Raw genomic sequence first — 20,173 nt, forward strand, 5'->3', positions numbered from 1 at the left:
TCGCCATTACTGCTCTTTTGATTTTTTTGGGCAACTTTCGGCACATGTAAAGGTACTTTGCCTGATTAGGTTACATTTTTGAGTATCTGTAAAGGGAAAGCTGTATTAAAAATTCCACATAAAGATAAAATGATTCTCCAATTACAGATGCCCCAGCAATAAGATAGTTGCCAGAGGTTCAGCTCCTAGAACCACTAGCAATTACCTGTAATCACAACAGGAAGCTCCAGCTAGTCGTACATTTCTGCTACAGGTGAAATATAGTGGTACATCCTGGACTATTTAAATGAAAGGCCAACGATGTAATATATGGACAGGCCAGGTCTGCCAGAGTGGAAGCTGCTCTCACTTAGGGCTCATGTCCATAGGCGGTTTTTCACCGCGTAATATGCATGCATTGCACGCATGCGTGATACAAGGTGAATGGAGGTAATGAAAGTCGATAGACTTTCATTGTTCCATGCACACCTGTGTGTGGACACTGCGTATAAACGCAAGTGAAATAAATCCCAGCATGCCCTATTTCTCTGCGTATGATACGCAGCCCTTCTATGGGCTGCATATGATATGTTGTCCATACACAATACACACACAAAAAAAAAAAACACATAGCACATGTCTGTGATGTCAGATTCGCGGGCATGCGCAGTGCCATACTCAACCCGTATGTTGCCTCTGTTGGCAGAGTGTATGGGCTGTGTATGTGTAAAACACACATATGGACAAGTTTGCCTTTATGATATAAGCCATTTAAAAAAATACTAAGCAGTAGCGAATGCAAATGTATTCTTGTTGTGACTTGATACTATATTGTTGTTCAGTTACTACTGGTTAACAAAGAGTGCCTGTTTTACCATAATTCTGGAGTGCAATAAGTCTAAAGACTCGATGCAATGTGATGCGTCTTTAACATCAGAAAGTTCTAATGACTTTCACGTTAAAAAAGCGTGATTTTCTCACGATTCTATTGCGGATGGCAGCGCTGCGAGATTATTCTAAGACAAGAAAGGAATTGTTGATGCTCAAAAATCGCAGGAACAAAGTGTCACATTTTAAAAATTCAGAAAAACAGTTGCTTGGCTGATGATAAATGTCTCAAAGGCCAATTTCACGGAATTGTAACATAGCTACATTTACAGTGACCTGAAGGCTAATTTTAATTAGTAATTAAATTAGTGTGAAAAATCGGCGACTGAAAACGGTAGCCGGCACGATATTTTCACATGACTGAAAATTGCTCACGTGAATGAATGCATTTGAATCCAATGCTTCACATGGTCGCAATTTTCAGCTGACGTATTTATGTGTCTAAATAGCTTGTGTGAATAAGGCCTAATACCCCATTTACACTTAAAGGGGTTGTCTCGCGAAAGCAAGTGGGGTTATACACTTCTGTATGGCCATATTAATGCACTTTGTAATATACATCGTGCATTAAATATGAGCCATACAGAAGTTATTCACTTACCTGCTCCGTTGCTAGCGTCCCCGTCGCCATGGATCCGTTTAATTTCGCTGTCTTCTGGCGTTTTTAGACGCACTTGCGCTGTGCGGTCTTCTGCCAGATGAATGGGGCTGCTCGTGCCAGAGAGCTGGTCACCGCGTCGTCATCGTAGCTCCGCCCCGTCATGTGTGCCGATTCCAGCCAATCAGGAGGCTGGAATCGGCAATGGAATGCACAGAGCCCATGGTGCACCATGGGAGAAGACCCGCGGTGCACCATGGGAGAAAACCGCAGTGCATCCCTGGGAAAGGACCGGCGGCCATCTTAGGGAGAAGATTTATATAACTCCATATTTCGTCGGATCTGTGAGTAGCAAGCGGTTTAAAAACAGCTTTAAATTGCTATTTTATGCCAGGGGGGTGACAGGGGGAATGGGATAATGTAAAATTTTGATGTTTGCCGCGAGACACCCCTTTAATTCACAGCAGGACACAGGCACAGAGAATCTTATCAGTGCAGCCGGCTGATTACAGCCAGCTCCGCTGATAACAGCTGATCGCTCAATTCTAGCAAGCTAGAATTCAGCAATCAATGACTCGTACACGAAAACTGCACGATGTCAGTGCATTTAGACAGAACGAGAATCGCTCAAAAGATTCTTTTGAGCGAATTTTGAGTGATTATCGTTGTGTCTAAATCAGCCTTGACTCTTGAAAGTTTCCAAGATGCTCGATGCACTATACTAGAAATAGAAGATCCAGCCAATAACTGGAAAGCAATGAGTGATGTTAGATAAGCTGCATTGTTTTGACAACCTCTCCAGTACACACAATGGCATGTACTCATTGTGTTATTTCCTGTGTTATTAAGGGCTATTCCCATCTTATAAAGTGATTAAATATTGCTAAGATATGCCATTACCTTATGATCAGTGGGGGTCTGACCTTTGGGACTCCCACCAAAACCTGAGAATGAAGAGGTGGCATTGCTGGTTTGCTGCCAAACGCATTCTAAGTTTTTTTTACACAGTGGTGTTCCCGGCCACTCGGCTATACAGGGAACTGCAGTAAGTTCTATTCAAGTGACATGTTTGAACATTTTTGGGTGTGTTCAATGACTTCCTAAGTCACTATCTATATTCAAGAAAAACCTTAAAATGTTGAAGTTTTCACATGAACCAACAAGCACGTAGTGGAACTAGACTTTTTGTCTCAGCAGTCATCTCATTATCATCACAGGTAGGATTACAATAGAAGGTAACACCACTGTTATAAAGCTAGAGGCAAATAAATGATGGTCACAGTTCACCTCCTCCTCCTCCTCCCTGCACAGTGATCTCTGCACTGGTTATAAACAATGCACACAAAACTCTCCAACAAAAGTCAATGCATTTTCTCTATTCTATATCCATGTGGCTGCTGTAAACACAAATGCTGAAATAAGGTTATATACTACAAGCGATGTTCATGCCCATGCAAAAACCCCTTTTGGAATACAAAGTTCAAGTGTTTTGGGTGTCATAAACAACTTCCATAAATCTCTCTACAGGTTGATAAATATGGAGCAGATATTATGTTTTCTACTACTGTATAACCTCTGCAATCTGACAGGCAGAATGCTTCTCTGCTTCATAAAATGTCCCTGCTGGTTGGTGCACCTCTCTCGCCCTGCCACAGTTTTCAGATCCTTAGGACGTAGTCATATGGGTGTAAGCGCATGTATGTGCACATTTGCGCCATGTATTTGCTGAAGGAACGTTGTGAATTTGCACATGCATGTTTTATTGCACTGTCTGCATGAGCAAATCGTGTACATTCGCGCAAACACAAAAAGCACGCAACCATGCTCTCATTCATTAAAATGAGCAATCAGTTCAATTTGTGATCTTCCCCTGCGCAAAGCACACGAAAATAAAGCGTGTTGCATATGTTTTTGCTTTAACAAAATGTCATCGCAAAATACGCTTATGTGAACGAACCCACTGAAATCAATGAGTTCTATTCAATGTGTATTGCAAATTTATCTTTTGTAATATGCTGTGCAAGTGCGTTCGTGTGAATCCAGCATTAGGCCTCATTAGGTGATAACATGTAGGCCGAAAATCGCAACCATCTGAAGCATTGGATTCCAATGCATTCGTTCAGATGGTCAATTTTACGGCATATAAAATCAGTCATCCAGAAAAGAAAGCACGCTTGTTGTGGATTCTGGCTGGCCGCTTTTACGCGCGGCTGCAAAAGATAGGTCTTGCCTGCAGCTCCCATAGAAGCATATTGGAGCTGCCGGCAACGAGAGGGGGGGGGGGGGGGAGTTTAGCAGAGCGAACCGCTGCTAAAGGGGGGGGGACTTTAGCAGTGGTTTGCTCAGCTAAACTCCCTGCCCCTACCTTTGCCAGAAGCTCCTATAGGCTTCTATTGCCACAATCAGCTAGCAAAGGGAGGGGGAGGGAAGGGGAGACAGCTTAGCAGCGCTTAACTCCACCCCACCTCCCCGGCCAACGAAATTCTGGGCTGTGGAGTATATACGCTGCACCCAACCGTGTGAATGGGAAAATGATAGATTTAGCCGCGATTTGGTCATGGCATTCTCTCGTTCATGCGATTTTCAGCTGCGATGCGGGCGGCTGAAAATCGCAATGCTCGTGTGAAAGCTGCAAAGTACTGATAAATCTGCCCCAATTTATCTGGAACTAAACCCAGGGGCCCAATGTCTGTTTCATACAGCAATAATTGAAGAAATTTACCTCATTAGAGAATGCTTCGTCTATGGTGCATTCTAGAGGAAATGGCTTCAGCTGCTTTCCACAGAATTCACACACTTCTTTCCCAGACTGCTCCCTTAGGATCTACAGCAGAAGAGAAGTACAGGCAAGAGAATAAGTGTGACAGTTTCACACTCAGCCTATTATATACATTGGGAATAATAGGTCACATAACTACTGGGATTGCTGAAATGTTCTAATAAGATTTCCTGGTACCTGATACCAGTGAGGATTCACGTCAGCACTATTACATTCATGACCTTCTTATGCAAATGATACAAGTGACTAATTAACCACCTTCATCATTGCCAGTAGACGGTGGTCTTCTGAGGATTCTCTTTTGTATGCCAGGATAGTAGGAGGACCAACACGAGGCAAAGTCTTCAGGTGTTTCTCAAAATATGTCCTGTAATCATAAGAGAACTACAAGAAAACTTCACATTTTGTATTAGATGATTCAGCAATGTATTACGTAAAAAAAGGATAAAATCCCATTACCTCCATGTCACAAAGGATGCTCAGCTCACTCAAGTCTTCTGACAAGGAAGAGTATAAGTCTGTAAGCAATGCAAGACATTTATGATAATAGCTAATACTATCAGTACGATACACAATTATTTCTGTGCTCTTCCTTACCTTCCTCTTGCTCAGTCACAGCAGATTGAATAACTGTTGGAGGAGAATCTGCCTCTAAAAATGGAAAATACGATTAAAACTACAAGAGCACCAGAATAAACTTCGATCAGACTGAAGGGCTTATTCACACGGGTGTATATCGGCCAGGTTTTCACGCCCGGCCAATATAAGCTGCCCCTCTGATGCATTGGCTTACAATGCATCAGTGCACAGTGGCGTATTTCCGTGGCGTAAAAGTGCCCGACTGGGCGCTCTCATGCCGCCGGCAGTAGCTGCATAAATTTCTATGGGAACCTATGCTAGATGCCGGAGAAGGGAAGTGGGAGGGAGTTTAGCAGCGTGACTGCTAAACTCCCTCCCCCTTATCTTCTCATCTCTACCCCTTGCAACTGTTTGCAATGGGAGGGGGTGGGACAGGGCCAGAGCTAAGCATTGCTAGCTGTGGACAAGGGGCAGGTGCTTAGCTCCGCCCCCTTCCATTGCAAACGGAGGAGGTGAGCCAGCGAGGGGGAGAGAATAGGGAATGTTTCCCTAGGCCCCATGGTATTGCGGCCTTGGTGTATATGTGCCCGGGCCGATTGCCATTCAGGCATTTTTACGATGCCGGCGAGCGCATGTCAAACACCTTAGGGCCGTATAAATGGGCCCTAAGGGTATGTTCACACAGCAGAATTCGAATAAAACAGGGTGTAGGTTTATGTCCTGGCTGCAGGGTACTTAACAGGACTTATCAGAAGTGAGCCCACGCAATCGCTCAGAAAGAGCAGGCTGTAACTGATAGCTGGCCTCCCGCTGCAACAGCGGGGTACATGAGTACAGCGACCCCCACTGTTAGCCCCTGGCAACAGGACACTATTACTAGCGATAAGGCATTGCACTACTGAAGTCCTGCAATGCCTTATCATAGCTGCTTTGGTTCACATCCTCTTCAAAGACAAAAAAATGTAAGAAACACCCCACATATTTGGTATCTTCGTGTCCGTAATGACCTGTACTATAGTTTGAGAAAACTATTTATTCTTCGAGGCAACAACCTTTAAAAAATTGAGGCAAAATGCTTATTTTGTTAGTTTTACCTCACAAAAAGTGTCATAAAAGCGTTCAAAAAAGCCATATGTACCCTAAAGTGGTACAAATAAAAATGACAGCTCGTGTCACAAAAAATAAGCCCTCACAGAGCTCCAGGAATAGAAAAATAAAAAAGTTATCGGACTTTGAATGCAGCGATGTAAAAATATTCATAATTTTCAAAAAAAAGGTTTTTTATTGCGAAAAAACTAAAAAAACTGATATTTTTGATATCGTTGTAATTGTACTGACCCACATAAAAATGTATTGTGTCATTCATGCTGCATGATTGACTCTGCAAAAATAATTAAAAAAAACAATGGCAGAATTGATGTGTTTTCTCTCTCTGCTATAAAAAAAGAAATAATAAAAGTTTTACAATACATTATATTCAGCCAAAAATAACACGCAATAAAGAAGCCCTTATATGGCCATGTCAAGGGGAAAATAAAAAAGTTGTGGCTTTTGAAAAGTGGAGATGAAAATCCCCCAAAATTCGTTGCGTCCTTATGGCCGAAATAGGTCATGTCCTTAATGGTTGAAAGGGGTTTTCCAGGAACTTGATGAACTATCTTCAGGATAGGCCATCAGTGGGGTTACACTACTCGGGGGGGATATCTGACAATCATCTGCGCACTGTCTGTGTAGCCAAACCGGATGTCTACATTGCTCCTATTATTGACTTTCCAACGTATTCTACTCGCCCACCTGGTTAAACTATTTAACAAGGCTTTCAACGGTATCCATTCCCAGCACAAACTTTAATTACATACGTATCAATTATATATTAATTCATAAAGAAGTGAAATAAACATGCATGCTCAGGTGGGTGGAGTCATATCCGTTGGCTGTTCGAAGAACAAGGCCAGTTAAGTTACTGTTATCACCAAACAAGATGTTATATTAGCCCTCGGCAACAAGTGATCAAGATTTGAATGGACTTAAGGCCCATTTAGACGCAAAGATTATCTCTCAAAATCCGTCTTTTTTTAGTGATAATCGTTGTGTCTAAACGCACGGCAATTGTGCACTGTTCGTGTAAGCTGAAAGAGAACGATGGGCCTTATCAGTGCCACGCACTGAGTTCTCAGCGGGATACGGCTGATACTATTGTTTCAGCTGGTATCCCACTAGGGGAACACAGTCGGAGTATGAAGAAGACAGCGGTCCAGCTGTGTTATGCATACCCCACTCAGAGCGTTCTGCTGGATACCAGCTGAGAGCTCTGAGAAGACAATAGCTGTATACAGAAGACAAGCAACCCGGCTTGTCTTCTACATACCCCACTCAAACCACTCAGCTGTGAACAAGCTGTGCGCTCCGTGAACACAGCCAGAGTATGAAACAGACAGCGCTCCAGCTAGGTTCTGCATACCCTGTTTGGAGCGCTCAGCTGTATACCAGCTGAGCGCTCCGAGAAGATAACAGCTGTATGTAGAAGATAATGGTCCCGCTTGTCTTCTGCATACAGTGTGAGCCTTCATTTACACACCTATGCAAAGTGAACACTCAAAACTGTCACTCAAACTGCTGTTTGAGCAAATTTTGCGTGATCATCTTGCCGTGTAAATGCACACAACGATTATCGCTCAAAAGATGTCTTTTAAGGCTTCTACCCACTTGCATTTTTTTAATGCTGCGATATCGCTGTGTTTTTTTATGCAGATGTCAATGGGACTTTCTAATGTTAAAATCGCATCGCACAAAAATCACAGAAGCGCAAACTTGCAATTTTTGTGCGATGCGATTTTAAAATTAGAAAGTCCCATTGACATGCGCATTAAAAAACGCAGCGATACCGCAGCGTTAAAAAAATTTTGATCGATAATAGTTGTGACTAAATAGGCCTTTAGGGTGGTTTCACATGAGCAAGAAAAACGCTCAATGTTCACCTGCTGCCATAGTCAGTAAAAAAGCCGTTTAGGAAACCAATGATTTACAAATGGTTTCCTTTCCATCAGCGATGCTTTCACCGATCCAACGTTGAAAGATAAAAAAATTTGCAGTGTGCTCTATCTTTCTGTGATGTGCGATTTTTTATCTCCCATGTATCCCTATGGAGCCTGCGTTTTATCACATCGCAACACAACAAACATGCGATTTTAACATTAGAAAGTCCCATTGACTTTTTCGGTAAACATTTTTTATCACGGGTGGCAGCGATGCGAGATTATTCTCTAAAAAAGCATCGCTAATGCTCAAAAACTATCCCCATAACTCCTGCTCATATGATAGCCAGTGTGATAACTAGCAAAACTACAATTTACTTTATTTACCTAAAATAATGTTTTTGTGCTGAAATATCCCTGTAATGTACTGGTCACTAGGGGTCTCCCTTTCTCCTAATTTCAGGTCCACTGCTTGCTGTCAAGTGATGTTGTCTGTGTAGTGGGAGATGCCATAAGAGGAAGTGTAGGGGAATGAGTCATTTTGCTAATTTAAGTCTATGAGAGTAGAGGGGAGGGTGAGGCAGAGTGAAGCAGAGAATCACATAGACAATCTACTAGAGTGAGTGATTTGCTGCTATTCAGTCACATCTCCAATGCTCAGTAGCGCTGTACACTGGTCTACATGATGATGTTTTATGTGTGAGTGTTTGTACTAGAGACAGTTAGGACCACAATCTGCAGTTCTCTGTGCAGTGTATAGAAAGCAGCTTAACAGCAGGCTTCTCCTGCCTAACCTGAGAACAGAATATAAAGCCTGCAGATGGGTAAATGGTGCTAAATACAGGATAGAAGCCAGACAATGGTCAGAAATAGTGTTATTCCTAATGCGCACACACACACAGAAGCTCATTCTAAAAAAAGGCATCTGAAAAACTAGGTATGTTTTAACTCTTTCCAATCCAATGTCGGACCTCGGCCGTCATTAAGATTTCCATGCATAGCTGCAATGTCCAACACATGGTTCTAACAGTATGCAGGACAGCGCTCCAATGTCAGTGGCTGTTCTGCATATGTATGCTACAGTATACAGGACAGCACTCCGATGTTTAGCATACTGTAACATACACATGCAGAACAGCCTCTGACATTGGAGCGCTGTCCTGCATACTGTTAGAAACGTGCTATACACATTGTATGCAGTTAAAGGATGCCTCTTTATCGCACTGTATGACAGGGATATCTATTTATCTATCATTAGAGAAAATTAGAAATGCACATGGTCTTATTATATAAATGTATGTTACATTAATATACTGTACATATATTTACAGGATTATTGCAAATGATCTTCCCCATGTGAAAAAAAACTCATAACTCACATTGAATTTTCAAAAGAATTGCTAATAAAATCATCATTTTTATGTGTTTCTGTTGCGTAATTCCAAAGGAACCCATAATGTGCTTTTCTACCCTAAATAAATAAGAGTTGGGGATTGTGCGGGGGCGGCAGGGAAATTGGATTAGAAAGGGTTAACGCTTGTAAATTAGCCATTTAGAAATGATTGTTCTTTCAAGTACATTTCACAGTTTAAAGGCTGTGTTTAGCAGCTTACAGTCCACAGGTTTATCATTGAGGTCAATAGGCGCTGTGAACGGGACCTCTGACGCTGATGTAAACATGCCCTTAAGAAGGATTTACGCATTTGATACAAATAGCCATGAAGACATTGTTACTGCACAACATATTTGTAGGCATTTAAATTCGAAGGTGTAACTTGGCTCCTGGGCCTCAGTGCAAAATCTCCAACAGCACTCCTACATACAATGTGCCATTTATGATACTGATGTCTAATTATGTGGCAGACGTGCCCTCGGGCCTCTCTTCTATCCAGAGCTGGAATGCATCTGCTATCATTGCACCCCTTATAGCGATGACACATCCACTTTTAACTTTGTCACTGAGACATGCCAGTAGATAGCATCAGTAGGGGACCTAAGGTGGGATCCTTCACTAATCACTAGAACAAAGGGGCCGGTTGAATTACAGCGGTGTTGTACAACTTTGGCTTTTAGCTCTCGGATTCCATATGTCTGAGAAAATCTACTTAAAAAAAACTAAATCGATATAACTTTAATAAGACATCAGAACATAGAAATATGGCTTTTGCTTAGACTGCGTGACACAGAGCAGATTTCCTGCTTGGAAAGCTCGAAAGAAGTTACTGTCAACATTTACTTCCATGTGAAAAACCAGTTCAGGTACAACAGTGCCCTAAGAAATCCGTGTAACTTCATATTCTCAGTGACATTAAAGGACAGCTCATTATTTAGACTCATTTTAAAGGTGCTATTACACGGGCGCCTGTATTAACCATCTTTAAACCCACTCATGTTCTTCTTGAGTACTGGTGCCCAAAACTATACACAATGGGGGAGATTTATGATATGGTCTAAAAGAAAAACTGTTTTAGTGGCCCATAGTAATCAATCACAGCATAGCTTTCATTCTGTGTTCTGCTCTGGTAAAATGAAAGCTGATGTATGATTGGTTCTTATGGGAAACTAAGACAATTTTTATTTTAGACAGTTTCCTAAATCTGCCCTAATATTCCATGTGTGGTCAGACCAGTGACTTGTAAAGATGAAGAACAATGTTCTTGTCATGCGCCCCTAGACCTCTTTTGATGCACCCCATGATCCTATTTGCCTTGGCAGCAGCTGCCTGACACTGGTTGCTCCAGTTAAGATTAAAGTTAACTAAAATCCCCAAGTCCTTTTCCATGCCAGTGTTTCCTATTTAGCATGTAATGGTGACATGTATTTTCCCTGCCCATGTGTAGAACCTTATATTTATCAGTGTTAAACCTCATTTGCTACTTTTCTGTCCAATACCAACTTATCAAGATCCTTTTGCAATAGCCTTCTGTCCTCTCTTGTATGTTAACACAAATAACAAATATGGAAAATAGGCAGAGAAAAATGCAAGACCAGCTCTATCCTTTTTTCATGATGACAACAGATAAAACCCACACGTATTCAGCAATACAATTGTATTGGTCTCAAACACATTTGAAAGCATAGAGTCCCTGCATCAGGTACAGTGAACCCGATTAGGAGGGTTCTACCTGCCAAGATTATAACTTACCATTTTTCTCAGGATTCTGCTCTTGTTTTAGGATAGTGCGACTTGTTCCGTCACTAGGACAGAAAGACACATTAACAGAGGACTCCGCAAATGTCAACAATATGCATTAGATCTCATTCATATAGTGAGCCAGAAGTTGATCCTTAACACAGAAAACATGTAACGCATATAGTGATACTGCTACTTTCTATTCTTTGATTTTGCCTATAAAGATTGATACAAACTGCTAATCAAATATGATTGTATGAACGGCGCCTTGAGAACTTATTAAGATGCCAATACTAATGTTTAGTAACTTGATTGCCCAGGTTCTGGTGACTTTTATGACATTTTGAAAGAAATGTATATTTCCAAGTCTGATGGTCAACTACCTGGGACATGCAACTGTGTGGTCAACAGATGGTAGCCTCAAGAAGGCATATGGCACTGTGTGGTACAATATAGTTGCATATGTGTGTGCTATACAATATGTTCAGTGTAAGGCCTTAGTCACACAGGCGTTTTTTCACGCGATTTGCGGATCGCATGACGGATGCGCATCCGCAAATCGCGTGACCGGTGTGCGCAAGTCGCCCGAAAATCTGCTCCTAGCCGCGTTTCATTAGAAACGGGTCGGAGCTGTCCAGCGCATTGCATTCAATGGAGACGGCAATAGAGCCGGCTCCATTTAAAGCAATGCGCTGCGGGCGAGCCCGGGATGAATTGTCGGGAAGGGCTTAAATATATAAGCCCTTCCCTGCAATTCATCCTAAAATGTGTAAAAATAAAAAATATATATATACTCACCTTCTCCCGGCAGCCGGAGCTCCACGCGGCCGTCCTGCAGTGGGTGTGAAGGGGGTGTGAGTCAGACCTGCCCCCTGATTGGCTCAGCGCTGAGCCAATCAGAGGCATGCCTCACTCACACCCATTCATGAATTCATGAATGGATGTGAGTCAGACCTGCCCTTGATTGGTTCAGCGCTGAGAGGCAGCAGTCACTCACCCATTCATGAATTCATGAATGGGTGTGTGAGTGAAACCTGCCTCTGATTGGTCAGGGCTGTGACCAATCAGAGGCAGATCATTCAGCAGGCGGGGATTTTAAAGCCCCGCCGGCTGAATAGTGCCGAGAAGCAGTTCAGAAGAACTGACAGCGGCCGCGGCTGGACTCCGGCTGCAGCGGAAAGGTGAGTATACAATTTTTTTTTATTTTAACACATTTGAGGATGAATTGCAGGGAAGGGCTTATATATTTAAGCCCTTCCCGACAATTCACCCCGCGCACGCCGGCAGCCCATTGTTTTCAATGGAGCGGCTGTATTGCCGGCTCCATTGAATTCAATGGGCAAACATCGTTCTTCTCTGTCACGGCTGTTACAGCTGTGGCAGAGAAGAATGATTTGTCTTCTATATGTTCTCAATGGGGTCGGCACTGCTGCCGCCGGCCCCATTGAGCGCATATAGAGAAGAGAACAGGAATCGCAGATCGCAGATAGGTGCGATCTGCGATTTCTGTTCTATAATAAAAAGCGCTCATGTGTCCGATACCATTGCAAAGCAATGGTTTTATAAAATCGCTGGACGCATGCGCAGGCGCAAATCGCGGCTAATAACGCCCGTCTGACTAAGGCCTAAATGTTGGGAGTTTTTCACATTGTATGTGCTGCATGTAAATCCAAAGAAAAAGAGTTAGCATTTAACTCATAGTAATTTTTATTCGTGCACAATAAATAGCATTGTATCACTTGCTATGGTCACAAGCATATCACATTTTTATGTTTTTTTATTGCTTTTATTTATTGTTATTATTAGTAATAATAATAGTGACAATAATATTCTACATTTTATTTCCCGTAAGTTTATTTAGTCCTATTAGGCATTGTTACAGTACAGTCCTGGGGATCTATGTTAAAGGGGTTTTCCCAGTAAATGTCTTTACTGGTAAATACCTGATCAAATGGGGGTCTGACCACTGGGATCTCCAACAATCATTCCCTGTGAATGAAGCAGCAGTGCTCTTGTGAGCAACGCTCCATTCACTTCTGTGGGACTGATGAAAATAGCCTAATGTGTTAATCTCCCTTGGTGCTATCAAAGTGGTAAAGCCCACTTGTCCTCGTAGAGCCCCGCACAGAAACGTCACTCACCGTCCGCCGGCTCCGGTCTGCGCATGCGCCGGCTGCCCGGCAGCTGGCACATGAAAGATCCGGAGCTGCGGGGCGCGGGTGAGTACGTGCTGCTCTCTGCAGGCGCTAGGGTCGGGTCCCGCGGCGAGAATTCTCGCTGCCGGATCCGACCCGGCCAGTAAAGTGTAACATTTACATTCGCTATACACTTATGCCTTGAATAGTATCACAAAGTAGTACATGAGACTGACAAGTAAGGACTAGTGTAGCATGTTATAAGCAGTAGATGGGAGAAGAACTCAATGCATTTTCTTTTATAGCAACTACATACTGGAATTTTTTGTTTACTTATTTTTTCTTCAATACTTAAAGGGGTTGTCCCGCGCCGAAACGTTTTTTTTTTTTTTTTCAACCCCCCCCCCCGTTCGGCGCGAGACAACCCCGATGCAGGGACTTAAAAAAAAAACAGCACAGCGCTTACCTGAATCCCCGCGCTCCGGTGACTTCTATACTTACCGGTGAAGATGGCCGCCGGGATCTTCTTCCTCCGTGGACCGCAGCTCTTCTGTGCGGTCCATTGCCGATTCCAGCCTCCTGATTGGCTGGAATCGGCACGTGACGGGGCGGAGCTACACGGAGCCGGCATCCTGCACGAGAGGCTCCATTGAAGAAAGCAGAAGACCCGGACTGCGCAAGCGCGGCTAATTTGGCCATCGGAGGCCGAAAATTAGTCGGCACCATGGAGACGAGGACGCCAGCAACGGAGCAGGTAAGTATAAAACTTTTTATAACTTCTGTATGGCTCATAATTAATGCACAATGTACATTACAAAGTGCATTATTATGGCCATACAGAAGTGTATAGACCCACTTGCTGCCGCGGGACAACCCCTTTAATTAGTTGAAGAGTTCTATTAGTGTATGAATTTGTACAAGCGGGAAAACAGATGGCCGCATGCAGTATGTTCTGCACATAGTAGGGTGCTTACACCAGGCTCTCATAAGGTCAACCTCTAACAAATTTCCTGGCAGTTAAAGAGGTGTTCTTGTACTCAATGCAGCAACAACTCACTTAAAGAGATACTAATAGTTCTGTTTATGTCCTGACTTCGTTGTCAAGTACATTTTGTACCGCATAAGTGATTAATAAAATATCGTCTGTACGATGGGGTTGTCGGTTTCAATTTTGTTTACTAAAGCCATTGTTTGTCATTCAGCCTCCATGGAGCAAACGGTCAGGGAGTGAAATTGTGCTTGTTGATGGAAACAACGGGCAGCAGTTAGGGCCAAAACAGATGGACGTAATTTCCTCATGCTTAGCGGGCATGTAAATCATGGCCCCAAAACATGACAAAACGAAACCATTGCGTTTCAATGGTTTCGTTTTCACTAGTGGGATTCTCATGCGTTAATACTCTGCGCGAGAAAAGATACAGCGGGGTCTATCTTTCTGCCTTTTTTTAACCGGTGAGCAATAACGTGAAATTTTAACGGTAAAAAAAAAAAAATTTTGCCTGGTTCATGCTCTAATACGCAACGTAGGGGCGAGCGTATTTGAGCATGCTCCAGTCTGTTTTAGTCCTTAGACTGAAGCAGAGTAGTCAATGATATGTATTACTCTCGTCCATGATTATGGAATTTAATAGGACATGCTGCGATTTTTTTTCACGTTATCGATAGGTGCATGAAAATATGCTCATCTGAACATCCCAATACAAATCGATGCTGCCTGTACTGTGGTCTTAAACAGGTTTTTGCACTCGTGAAATTCACACCCATAAAACGTGATGAAGCGAAGCCATTGATTAAATGGATATGTTTACGTGAGTGTTCTTCTCCCATGCCAAATCTGCGTGTGAGAAAAGACAGGCCAAGCCTTATCTTTGCTCCGTTGCGCCGAGCCTATTTATGTATACGTTCACCGGTTTAAGCCCTACATCCGTAAAAGAATATGGATGTTATATAGATAGAAAATACGCCCATGTGAAAGGGCTCTAATGGAGTGACTGGATTGTCCTTACTCAGTCTGAGGGGTTTGCTTTTCCATAAATGGGGATTGTTCTTCTCTTCTTGCTGTCATTATTGCTCGTGGGTAAAGCGGAGCTCCTGAAAGAAGAAGTGTAAGAGATCTACTGAAATACACAGTTTAGGAAAAAATGGGGTTCAATCCAATACAAATAATCTACAGATATATCTCTATCACAAAACAATGTACTCTGGATTGACCTACTGGGGGTAACGAACAGCTATTTTTTTTACGTTTTCTAGAATCCTTTAGGGATTAAACAGACGAGTGCATGTGATAATGAGCTCGCCGTTACTGCGCGTGTTATTGTGTTAGCCGATATACACTGTCCCTCTCTGCACTGAGCTCCTGCCCCTCGCCACTATGTGCAATGGGAGGGGCAGAGCTAAGTTCCGCCCTGTCCCATCCCTCCCATTGCAAGTAGTGGCGAGGGGTGGGGAAAGGGTGGAGAGGAGGCGGGGAGAGGGCGGAGATGGGGCGGGAGCTCAGTGCACTCCCTCCTGTACACATGATGTACAAGAAAACATGATTCATCAGACTAGGCTGCCCTCTTCCATTGCCCTGTAGTCCCGTTCTGATGCTCACATGCCCATTGCAGGTACTTTAGGTAGTACACAGGTGCCAGCATGGGCACTCTGACAAACTTGTGGCTAGACAGCCCTAAACTCAGCAAGCTCACCAGTTATTCTTCCTTGGACCACTGGAAATTACTAATCGCTGCATACTAGGAACACCCCACAAGACTTACCGTTTTGGAGATGCTCTGAACCAATCATCTAGCCATCACAATTTGATCCTTGTCAAACTTCTTAGAATCTTACACTTGACCATTTTTTCTGCATCCAACACATAAATTTCAAGAACTGACCAACTGCTACCAAGCACATCCCACTCCAGGTCCCTAATGTATTCCATCCCAATTCCATAATATATCCCACCCCAGGTCCCTAATATATCCTACCCCTGGTCGCTAATATAACCCACCCCAGGTCGCTAATATAACCCACCCCAGGTCGCTAATATAACCCACCCCAGGTCCCTAATATAACCCACCCCAGGTCCCTAATATAACCCACCCCAGGTCCCTAATATATCCCACCCCAGGTCCCTAATATATCCCACCCCAGGTCCTTAATATATCCCACCCCAGGTCCCTAATATAACCCAACCCAGGTTCCTAATATATCCCACCCCAGGTCCCTAATATAACCCACCCCAGGTCCCTAATATAACCCACCCCAGGTCCCTAATATAACCCACCCCAGGTCCCTAATATAACCCACCCCAGGTCCCTAATATAACCCACCCCAGGTCCCTAATATATCCCACCCCAGGTCCCTAATATAACCCAACCCAGGTTCCTAATATATCCCACCCCACATCCCTAATATAACCCAACCCAGGTCCCTAATATATCCTACCCCAAAGTCCCTAATATATACCTTCCTGGATCATTAATATATCCCACCCCGTATACCTAATACATCCCACTCTGCATCCCTAATACATTCCAGCCCAGGTTGATAATAAATTCCACCCCAGGTCTCTAACCTATGCCCCACAGGTCCCTAATGTATCCCATCCCAGGTACCTAATATATCCCAGCCCAGGTCCCTAATATATCCCAGCCCAGGTTCCTAATATATCCCACCCCAGGTCCGTAATATATGTCACCCCAGATCCCTAATATATCTCACCCCAGGTCTCTAACATATCCCAGCCCAGGTTTCTAACATATCCCAGCGCAGTTTCCTAACATAACCCACCCCAGGTTCCTAACATAACCCACCCCAGGTTCCTAACATAACCCACCAGAGGTCCCTAATATATCCCAGCCAGGGCCTTAATGTATCCCTAATATATCCCACCCCATGTTCCTAATATAATGCACCCCAGTTCCCTAATATATCTTACCCCAGGTCCCTAATATATCCCACTTCAAATCCTTAATATATTCCACCTCAGATCCTTAATATATCACAGCCCTGATCCCTAATCCCATGCCAGGTCCCGAATATATCCCACGCCAGGTCCCTAATATAACCCACCCCAGGTCCCTAATATAACCCACCCCAGGACCCTAATATAACCCACCACATGTCCCTAATACATCCCACCTCTGATCCCTAATATATCCCACCCCGTATTCCTATTATATCCCACCCCAGGTCCCTAATATATCACATACCCCCACCCTGATTTAAAAGGCTATTTATCCTAGTGAGGTCCAGATGTGTTCTTTTTTCCTGTGGTTTTTAGCTGTATTTCACGAATACCATTGCGCATTGTGCGTGCTTTTTTTGTCCCCCCCCCCCCCATAAACGTCTATGGGACCCTTTGGTGCTAAAATGCATGCAAAATAGTGGATGTTCTGTTTTTCTTTGTGCACTGAAAATAAGGGAATGTGAATGAACCCATTGAAACCAATAGATTCTATTCTGTGTGTTTTGCGCAGCTAATTACGCCCGTGTGAAGGAGCCCTTAGTGAATGAGAACGATCGGTGTTTAAACAGAACGAATAGTGAACAAGCCAACGCTGATTTTTATGCCGGCATGGAATAAATCAAAAGCAAACGAGGTTTACACTGAATCATTCATTTCTGCTCATTTGAATGAATCGTTCCAAGTAAAAGGGCCTTTTACACGCCCAATACGTCGAGAGTAGGACACAATGATGTCAAAGGGTTTGCACATATTCTCCGATTTTGTGCGCACAAACAAACAGAACATACTCTATTTTCCTGCGCATAGAAGTCTATGAGGGCTGCACAAATGCGCTCCGGAATGTATGGAACGCTGTGCAGTTCTGCGGGTAAAAGAACACATCTGGACTCGTCGGACTAAACAGCCATTTAAATTGGGGCGTGTTCATCTGCCATGCGCACATAGAATACTGTATATGCCTTGAATATTGCTCGCGCACTTGCAGACGCCCACAGGCACCTTTCCTGCGCATGAAAATAGAGAAGGTCCTAATTTTTTCCGTGCGAGAGACAAGTGCGTGCAAAATCGAGAAAGGTGTATGAACCCATTGATAAAAACGCGTCTAAATAAGCCCGAATGAAGGAGACCTTACTTTAATAAAAGCAATACAATGTAAAAGAATAACGGAGCCAGTTTTATGGCTCCTGCATAGGGGCGATTTTGCATACGTTTTGGCACGCACAAAATCACTTTTGCAAACCACTGACAATAATACCCATTGATTTCAATAGGTTCCATCACATTAAGTGTTTTTGCACCCGCATTTCCGTCAGGCCAAAAAAATATGCGTCAAGTTCTATTTTTTTGCGCACCCCAGGCACCAGTTTAGTTTTAATTAACAACACCAGGGACTAATTAGGTTGCTAACTGTCGCGGTTCTGTCCCACTCTGTGAACGGACCGACAGCGCAAAAAGGTATAGTAAGCAGTTTGGATATACTCGCGAGAACGCGTGATAGAGCTCTATTCACAGCGCAATCATGTCATCATCTCGCGAGCGTATCTACCCATACGCATTTGTGCAGGAGCCCTTAGTTCAGTCCTGCAACCTCTTAAAAAATAAACAAACAGCAATGGCTGCTGTTTTGCGCAGTGTGCGATGGTGCCGTGTGTATCTGTGCCAGCACTGCTAGTTCACATGGGTGGGAGAATCACCCCTGCCCGCATTTAAATGGCTATTGGGGCAAAAACACCCAGGCACATGCGCTATTACGCTCGCTGCAACAGAGCGCTTTAGCGCAGGAATCAGGTTTTTTTTTTCTTCTTTTTTTGACTAAACTCCATGTGAGTTTGAAAAAAACGGATATTAACTACGTGAGTGAAAGACAGGGCAGGTCCTATCTTTTGTCACACGTTGCAGTAACGTGCAAAAATCACGATAGTGAAGACAAAACTATTGAAATCAAAGCTTCGTCCTGTTATGCCGCCATGATTTTTTTACGGCCGCATAAAGGGACAAAAACACGATCATCTGTTTAAGCCCTAAAGCCAAAGAAGGTGCCGGTGTGCGTGTACTTGCGTACCGTATTGCGCATACCAACGCGTATATATACGTGCGCACCTCCCATTAACCTCTACGGGACACTTTGCGCACAAGATAAAGCTAGTCCTGTTTTTCACACGCGAAAGAATCGTGCCCGCAAAAACGACAAATGAGAATAAACCCATTGACATCAGCGGGTTGTATTCTCCGTGTATGTGGCGTAGAATTTTTCTGCATGCAAAAACACGATTTGGTCATTTCAAGAAGCTCTTATGCAAAATAAAGAAGATGCTTTACTCCATTAAGGCGAGGAAGGGGTTAATTGTTGCTCCAGCTTTATAAATATGCCGCATAAGGGTGACGACTCTCCTACAGTATATAGCTCTCCCTCATGAATGTGCCACTGCGGCCATGACAGCCGCCTCAGTCCCTCCGCACAGATTTCCAAGTGCCGCCATACTAAGCTAAAGTTCTGCCAAGTTGTGCTGTGAAGTATGGCGGGCTGTCCGCCTCCGTCTACACCGGGCCCTCCACACAGCCGGTACACCAAGCACTTACCCGTCGGGCCTCCTCCACCCTGTCCGCACTGCGCCCGGTGTTGTGGCCCGGTCTCCATGACAACCGGACATGGCTGCGCGCGTCTTCCTCATACACTGCAATGGTAGCAATGCGCCTGTCACAGACATGTCGTGATTCCTGTAGTATCGTCCTCAGTGCGGACATTACTGGCAGGTCACAAAGCAGGGGTACATATATGGCCACCAGAAGCTGCAAGCATAGATATGCCTAGGCCTCGTTCAGACAGGCGAATACGTATTTGCACGCGTTTTTGCATCGCATTGGCAGGTTCAAACGAGCGTGGGCACAACTACGCTCAGCGGCACTGAGCGGAGCTACACCCGAATGAGGGGAATCCCTTTCTCTTCACCGGCTTTTCAAACTCCGCACCAGAGCGCAAAAGTTTGAAAATAACTGCAGGAAGATAGGCGCACAAATGCGCACTAAATAGAGCACGCCCTATTCTTCTGTCCACGCGAGAAATGCCCACGGAAAAATGAAACGTATGATACCAATGGGTTCTATCCTCTGCATATTGCTCCCGCGAATCTTGCGTGCACAAATACGCCCGT

At 43.8% G+C, this 20,173-nt stretch overlaps 1 protein-coding gene across 4 annotated transcripts in view; it reads right to left on the reverse strand.

Annotated features, from left to right (window-relative positions):
- Positions 1-19,660, reverse strand: part of ERICH6 (glutamate rich 6) — a 41,289-nt gene extending 21,629 nt beyond the window's left edge. For all 4 annotated transcript variants that reach the window (XM_066599734.1, XM_066599726.1, XM_066599718.1 and 1 more), the window contains exons 1-7: positions 19,602-19,660; positions 15,073-15,157; positions 10,944-10,996; positions 4,842-4,895; positions 4,704-4,762; positions 4,503-4,628; positions 4,188-4,289 (exon numbers count right to left, since the gene is read on the reverse strand). In XM_066599734.1, the coding sequence (XP_066455831.1) occupies positions 4,188-4,289; positions 4,503-4,628; positions 4,704-4,762; positions 4,842-4,895; positions 10,944-10,996; positions 15,073-15,157; positions 19,602-19,659 (537 nt within the window). In that variant the 5' untranslated portion in view covers position 19,660. The remainder of the gene's footprint in view (positions 1-4,187; positions 4,290-4,502; positions 4,629-4,703; positions 4,763-4,841; positions 4,896-10,943; positions 10,997-15,072; positions 15,158-19,601) is intronic.
- Positions 19,661-20,173: the final 513 nt, after the last annotated feature.

Source organism: Eleutherodactylus coqui, chromosome 1 (genome assembly GCF_035609145.1).
Source record: "Eleutherodactylus coqui strain aEleCoq1 chromosome 1, aEleCoq1.hap1, whole genome shotgun sequence".
Classification (NCBI taxonomy): Eukaryota; Metazoa; Chordata; class Amphibia; order Anura; family Eleutherodactylidae; genus Eleutherodactylus; species Eleutherodactylus coqui.